Source organism: Raphanus sativus, unplaced genomic scaffold (genome assembly GCF_000801105.2).
Source record: "Raphanus sativus cultivar WK10039 unplaced genomic scaffold, ASM80110v3 Scaffold0014, whole genome shotgun sequence".
In the NCBI taxonomy this organism is placed as follows: Eukaryota; Viridiplantae; Streptophyta; class Magnoliopsida; order Brassicales; family Brassicaceae; genus Raphanus; species Raphanus sativus.
In genome coordinates this window covers 101,902-109,761 of record NW_026615340.1, presented here as the reverse complement: position 1 = coordinate 109,761, position 7,860 = coordinate 101,902, and the positions used below count along the sequence as shown (strand labels likewise).

Sequence of the window (7,860 nt, the reverse complement as noted above, 5' to 3'; positions counted from 1 at the left end):
ATCTTTGGGCGCTGAAAAATCATCCATATATCCATGAGATCCAACTGAAGAAGTTTCAGATTGAAACTTTGACAGACTAATATCCTCATAATTGTTTTCGGGCATATTCTTAGTAGGTGACATACTAATGGTAGTCTGTCCCCTCTCCAACTTCTTTGGCTCTGAAAAGAACGCTTCGCATGCAGAAATCTGGAAAAACATCTCCAAACATTGCATGTCAAAAAGGGCCATCTTGGGACGTAAAAACAGAGCTAGTAAATGATAGCCCTTGTATGTTTCCATATCCTTTACATTCTGAGAATTCTGATGAAGGGCACATGCAAGCAATGAAAGAGCCATATGTAACATATCCCTAGATTCAGCAGCCTCAACAAGTGCAATTACAACAGCCATTCCTCCCACATGGCGGATAGTATTGCCAATCACATTTTGTCTGCAGATAGTCGCATTTCCCACCAGGCGCCCGAAACGTGGTATTCCTAAATAATTGAGAAACGTAGAATGAAGTAAAACCACAACTAAAATGGACGAAAATTTAAAATATGAACTAAAATTATATGGGCTCATTGGATACCTCCAATAGGAGAAGCAGCCGCGGACAATGGGTCAACCAGATTGAGGAGGGTAAAATTTCCAGCCGCGTGCATGAACTCTGAGCATGTTCCATCAAATGCAAAAATAAGTTTCTTACCAGCTAACTGATAGGAAAGATTTCCTAACCTCTCGAGATCCCATACAATCCCACTACCATCTGCCTTAGAATCCCCTTGTCTATTACTTTCCTCAAATTTTTGGCTATTGGACGATGACAGTATGTCAGTGTTTAACGAGTCAAGGATAGCCATGCTGCCCCCACCACAAGCCTGATTAGGCACGAAACGTAAGAGGTATGCATCCTGAAAAAGACCTTTATACCCTCTACCAAGAATATACATGAAACCAATGCAGCCTGATGTAAGCACCTCCTCGAAAAGATAACATGAGCGTATTTTCCATGTCAAATCGCTTACCCTGGCAGACGTAGCTGGAGTTCCAATTGTTACTTGCAATGATTTTCCAACAGGTGAAGGAGAATAACCCAATTTACCCATGTGCCTTAGTTTTCCGTCAATGTAAACATATGCGATGCTAGCTTGGAAGAGTCCGGCAAGAGCATTAGGCTTACTATGGACAACAGCAAGGTGATGCCACTTGCCCTCCTCAGTTTCTAATCCAGAAAATGACAAAGAATTTGAATTGCTAGTGGCAAGGGTCAGAATATCATCCTCTTGAAAATAAAGTTCCGCGTAGAGTGGACTTTCGTTACTTGCACCAATAGAAAATATCCGGAAAACATTTTGTTCACTTTGCTGCCCACTCAGAACCTGCGTCTTTGATGAACCACCAGCTTCATACTCTCCTGCTACTTTTCCTTGGGTTGCAAAAAAGTTTCGAGACTGGAACCAACAAACAAATGAATAACCAGCAGCAGGAGGCCAAGATCTTTCTCCCAGGGACACTTGAACAGAAGCATGTCCAGTTTTTTTCATGTCCATCTCTACAAATGGAGCCAGGGAACCATGTTCCATTCCTGTGTCTTCCATGAGAATTAGCTTTTCCATCATACCAACTATCGCCTGACCTGAATTCTTAACCCTCATTTGCAGACCATATCTACAAAGAATTTTGAGTTCAGAAGGGGACAATCTGCACCAAAATAACACCGTATCTTGAGTAAGATCAGCCTAGAAAGAAATTTAGTCACATTAAGACTATGTATTAGATTTTAGCTATGTTAAACTACCTGTACGCCCCAAGAACTTCAACAATCTTTAAGACATGAGAAAGAAATGGAGATGAACTCGGAAGAAATGGGTGGATAATCTCCAGCAGAAGTTCGACGCAACCTGCTCAATAATAATTCATATCACAGGTAAAGACGACCAGAGTGCACAGCAAGATTTAAGAGTTGACTTAGCTAATTACAATATAAGCTGAACTCTAAGACATAAGACCTTACCAGCTGACGTGAGAATTTCCTGGTTGAATGGGGTGGCACGTGCAAGCCTTTCCAAAAGAGTCAGAAGTTCCAACTGGATTTTTGCACTAAAAAGCAACAGTGAACGGATCAGAACTCTGATAGCACCTGCATTATATATCCTCTGCTTGTCAGGATTAAATTGCCCAGATGGGGTTTTTACAAGAAAGCTTGACTTTTCACTTTCTGCCATCTCAGCTGAGGCCAAAGATTCTGATGTCAGAAAAGGTGGAAGCAAAACTTCAAGTGCGAGTTCTAACAACAGTTGTATCACCTGTCTTTCCAGATCAACACACATCAAACCTGACTCCACCAAAATATCATAAAATGTCTGAGATATAATGACACTGTGCAGTTTCACCCTATTAACAGCATTCTCACACACTGCAGATGTCATGAGGCGCAATACATGTTTGAACAATTTGATGTGAACCATCAAATGAGAGTCATCCCTGCATTCTACTTCCGGGAACGTATCAAGAGTGGTCAGTAGAAGAGAGAAACCAGTGGCTTCACCAAACACTCTTTGAGCAGAGCCATTAACCCCAAGAATACGCCACAGAGCACCCATGGTATCACATATGGCTTCATGATGAAGATTGTATTGATGACCAGAGATTCCAGTGACCACTCCACTCTTCAACACATCGATAACAGTTTGTAACTCTTCATGGTGGACCTGATTGGATGGTAAGATACGAGTTACTCTTACAAGACACTAGAGGATTTCTAATACCTAAACAACAGAAACCTCACTGGTGGTGGCATAATCTAAAGAAAAAAACGCCTAGCCAAGCTAATGTAATTAATTTGAGTTAATTCATCAGATAAACAAGAAGACATACAGTAGAACAGAGAGAATCAAGATACGTATTATGTAATGTAAACTTACCTGATTAGTGTCTTCCGTGATTAAGCATGACAAAACTCGCAAAACGCCAGTACGATGGTCATCAGAGAGCAGCAGTGGAAGAATAACGGTCACACCATTGGCAGAACGAAAAGCTTCCTGATTAGCTTCAGATTTCTTTAGTAAAGAGGTCATACACTCCCAACCAACGGTAATAGTTCTTTCAACTTCAAAGATAGGTGACATTCCTGAACCAGATTCCATCAGCTTTGGTGATGAAATGATGGCATCCTTACTATCTAGGTGTTGTTTGAAGCTAGGTGAACTAGGTATCCGATTCAAATGATTGGAAACACCACTAAATTGATCTGGACCCATGAGAAGTTTGTGCTGTCTCAGATCATCTTGTAAGACTTCCAAAACACCAATTTCACCTAGGACTTTCTTGTACTGTACATCAAAAGATGTCAGCTTTACAAAGAAAGAAAGTATGGTATGCTTCAACTCAGAATTGATTGGCTGTTGAAGCAAGAAACAGAGTGACAACAGCTCTTGCTCTGGAACACAGTTTACAACTGTGACAGCATATTCAAGAATTTTGAGGATTATCTCTTGCTGTGAGGAAGGAAAATCACCCATATTCAGCACGAGAAGTGGAACAGTCCTTAGTTCTTGGCACATTCTATAGTTTTCCATATGGCTTGAGAATATTTTAAACATTCGGTTCAACACTTCAGCCTGAAGATCCTTGTTCTCTGCTTTCAGAAAGATATCTTGCAACATTTGGACAGCTTCAAGGTCTTTTACTTTACCACTTCCTTGTTCCCATGTCTCATTATACAGATTGCTATCAGACGGTGTTTGACTTCTGGGGTTTGTTTGAGGTAGTTGTGAGGTACTTCCTCCAGATAACTCAACGGGACCAGTCTGCGCCAAGGTGACAAGAACATCAAGCAATCTTGATAGTGAAGGGGAGAAACTTTGTGATCCAAACTCATCATTCTGCCTACTATTCATTGAATGGGGTGACTGTATTTCAGAGTCATCCGAACCACTATTGTGGTGTTGAGATAAATTACTAGAGGCAGCAACTATATCTTTTGGCATGGAAGACAGAACCAGGGCAAACTGTACAAGAAAATGGTAACCATGTGCATTTCGTATGTCCTCCTTTAGCCTGACCCCACCAGTTTCTACATATTCAAAATTGAAAAAGATCAGCAACCATACACCGAGCCTTTGTAGAAATCCATAAGTAAGAAGGTGGCTGCCAAATGTTTATACTATCAAGCTAAATTTTCCACAGGCATTGACATATTTTGAGTTCTTCTGTATTTCTCTAAGCCAAAATTACCAGGTCTGTACGACAGTTCCACACATTCAAGTAACAAATCCACAATGCCCATTGTATAGGCTGAGTCCCCACAATCTGGATCAAAATCTTTGATAGCCATTAGGAGAACCTTTACCTGCAGGAGAATCCAGCCAAAGAATTAGTTCTGAAGACGTAAAACATAGCAAGCAACCAGACCACTAACTTGTGCCAAGAAAAATAAATCAGGAAAGCAACGTTTCATATGCACACATTTTCACACTAAACAGAATCCAAAAAGTTATACTTAGTTACAAGATCTTTCAGTGGCATATTTTACTGATTTAGCTATCTTCCATCTTAAGTTCACAAAAAACAAGGACAAGCATTCATACAAAAGCCTTAAGTTAAGAAAGGGCATACTGTGGAATGGTTTGAAAATAACTATAAGCATCACAAAAGAGACCCTAAACACTAGATTGCAGCTATATATGGCACTGCCAGTATTGCAAACTAAAGTATTTGCACAAAACCAGTACTTATCATTAGCTTGAGTCTCATGCCTACTAGTAAAATTCACTAAATTCTCCTGATAACCAAATTCCTTATAACAGAGACCTCAGATAGTTTGAAGATAAGCTCGATATGATTGACCTATGCTCAGGGTCACAGCTTACGATACTTGATACAAGAATCGGTATACCACAGAGAGGCTATCTACAGAATCCACTGGCATACCAGATAATGTTTACGTATGTAGCTTGCTGTGCTCCCATTGTCATTGACAAGAAGCTGGCCAAGAATCTGAAGAAGACACGAAAGGGAATCATAAATGAAACTTTCAGAATCACAACATCCTCTCAAGATTCAACGATTATGCTACAGCGTAGTTCGCAGCTGTTTCTGCTTGAAAAAACATTGCTTGATTTTTAGAACAGGGAAGCAACAAATTACCTGCATTGCATGTCTTTGAAGCTGTATGTTACGGTATGAAACTAAACCTTCTTTGTATTGAGAGAAAGCCACGACAGAACCACTGGAAACTATTTTGAAAAGTAACTGAAGGGAGTCATCTTCCATCAAACTCTGTGCAGCATAAGGATGGCTTGCCAGTGCTTTCATGATATGGATAACGCTTTCCTCCAACTGCAAGAATGAGGAGGATACGTTAAAGTCTCAAAGATAAGGCATTGCAGCGTACACACTTATAATGTAGAAAATATGTCAGACTTGTTGCTGAAAAAGACAATTGAAATAGAACCTCAAAGTGTCTAGCAAAAAGAGTACTTCATCTGCCATATTTACCTTTTCTTCCAAATTAACAGATTTTTCACCTTCACTGGCTACACTATATGTTAGAAGCGCATTGAGAGTGTGTATCAGACAACCCAATATCCCAGAATCCAGTAGAGACTGTTTGTCAATGTGCTAAAAAGAAAAAAACATGAAAGGTTGAGTATATAAACCAATACAGTCTATAGCGTACAAACCATAAAAGAGCCTGCACCCTAATATATTTTCCACGGCCTCCAAAATTGGTGAGAGTAACTACCAGCTAGCTATCAGATATTGAAACCTGGGTAAGGGTTACTTAAAACTCATAGTCGAGGGTTGTAAGTCATTCGATTCAGAAAAAAATACGGGAAGACAAGTAAAGGTAAAAAAGGTACCCCAGATACAAGGACTTCAACAGCAGTTAAAAGGTTTTCACCGTGACATATACCTTCCTGAAGGAAAAAGCAAAATCATGGATTAACATAGAAGAGAAGGTAACATGTCCTGATTCACTAATACTCACAAGGAGAGGCAAACCTCGGTGACTTGAGAAAAAAACTCTATTACTTTCTCTACATCCAGTGACCTTGTCTTGCTGCTAATCTTTAACTTTTCAATATCTGTCACAAATGCTCTCCCAATGACAAAGGAGAATACATGTGTTTCTACTAACCTGCAATTGAAAATAAAATTCTCTATATGGGCAATATTCTTATATCTGATATCTGTGCAGGAATTATAGAAAAGAAAACAACACTCAAGACATGGAATTTATGATCCCTTAATAGTTGAATGCAAAACTTCTCTTGAAAAAGAACAAAACTAGCTCAAAATGAATCCATAGAGATAGAAAGGCTTACATGGTAACTAACTGATCTATGTTGGCATGCTGCTTGGCTAGTGTACAAAACGTATTCACAGTCATATTCAAGGCGGCTTCTTTCTCCTGCGATGACATATACGAATGATTAACAGTCTTGATTTGCCAATTTTGTTTTGTTTTTTTTTTAAATCTGAAGACACTAACTAACCTGTTCAGAGGTGGATGAAGAGAAGTCTTCCCAGTGTCTCCTAAACTCCACCTCCAAGTTATATTTCTCTCGACTATTAAAAAAAAGGAGACTCTCATTGATTGCTTATGCCAACAACATTGATTCATTTCATAATACTAAAGAGGACCAGCTTCTACCTTGTGGGAGATAATAAACTGAGGTCATGCTGAGGAGAGGCGGCGTGGCTAGAGGACGTGAAAGGTGAGGGTGGAGACGGCGGAAGAACGAGGTCACGGGAAGAAGAAGCGTCGCCGGCGGCGGTTGCGTCAGCGAATCCGACCTTATCCTTGAAGTCCTTGAGCAATGTTCCCCAGTTCATATCGTTTCGATTCCGGTTACTCTCATCCGGGTAGCCTCAACCCGACCTTAGATCCGATTCGCGGATCCCGTTTCTAGCGATTCTTCGATTAACGAACCTAGACATCGGAACTCGTTAGGGTTTCGTGGAATCGGAGATCCAAATTGCGATTATCGATTCAAACAGCAACGGTTCGAAATTGATTTTATATTTCTCCCTTTCTCGTTGATGATAATTGGAACAGATCTTGAGAGGTGACACGAAAAATCGAGATTTATTTTGTATAATAATCTAATGAAGAAGGAAAAGAAAAAAAAACTATTTCATTGATCGATTACGAACAGTTTTTTCTGCAAATTTGTGTGTGGTTTTTTTTTTTGCAGCTGTTTCTTCTCATCGTCTTCATTTCTCCGCGCCTTGTTTATCGCTTCAAACAAAGTCAAAGTCTTTCTCACTTTCTCCCTCACTCACGCTATTGTCATTACTTTGTTTCCCTAAAAATAGAATATTTCACAAGTTTTTTTGGCAACAATTTCATTTTATTCAACCCTTCAAAACCAGTACAATGGATCATACAGAAAACCAAGTGATTACATATTGTTGTTTAAATAATCTAGCTCTCTTTGCTAATAAAATGAAATAACGATAAATTTTTAATGAATTTATTATTGGGTGAATTGGCGTAATAGCTATATTTCTAAGCGAAATAAAGAGAATAGACATGATTTTGACATAATGTATTTACTGTCTTTTTGCCCTCATTCCATCCGGTAATACCCTTCTAAGGGACAGGTAACCGGTTTCCTTCACATAAAGCAACAACGTGGTTCGTTTGTATCTCATAGTAACAATGAGAGAATTTAAGAAGCACGTGGAATGAAAATCAAAGAAAAAAAATATGCAGAGAGAAGAGTAGATGAATATCGTAAGTGTAAAAAACGTTAAACAAATGGAGAATCCAAGAAGCGTATTTCCATATTATATATCATAGATAGAATACTAGAACTACAAATATACTTCAAATTCAAAGAGCATGTACATAATATAGCGACAATT

General features: G+C 39.2%; 1 protein-coding gene across 1 annotated transcript; it reads right to left on the bottom strand.

Annotated features, from left to right (window-relative positions):
* Nucleotides 1-6: 6 nt before the first annotated feature.
* On the bottom strand, nucleotides 7-7,250 carry LOC130500688 (BEACH domain-containing protein A2-like; the record flags this gene model as incomplete). The annotated part of the gene is made up of 14 exons (XM_056995640.1): nucleotides 6,644-7,250; nucleotides 6,486-6,558; nucleotides 6,315-6,400; nucleotides 5,992-6,127; nucleotides 5,850-5,906; nucleotides 5,485-5,607; nucleotides 5,134-5,325; nucleotides 4,918-4,983; nucleotides 4,222-4,336; nucleotides 2,910-4,060; nucleotides 2,000-2,696; nucleotides 1,784-1,886; nucleotides 575-1,686; nucleotides 7-479 (listed from the first exon to the last, which is right to left on the bottom strand). Coding segments are annotated over exons 1-14 (4,566 nt in total), but the record flags the coding sequence as incomplete, so codon positions are not given.
* Nucleotides 7,251-7,860: the final 610 nt, after the last annotated feature.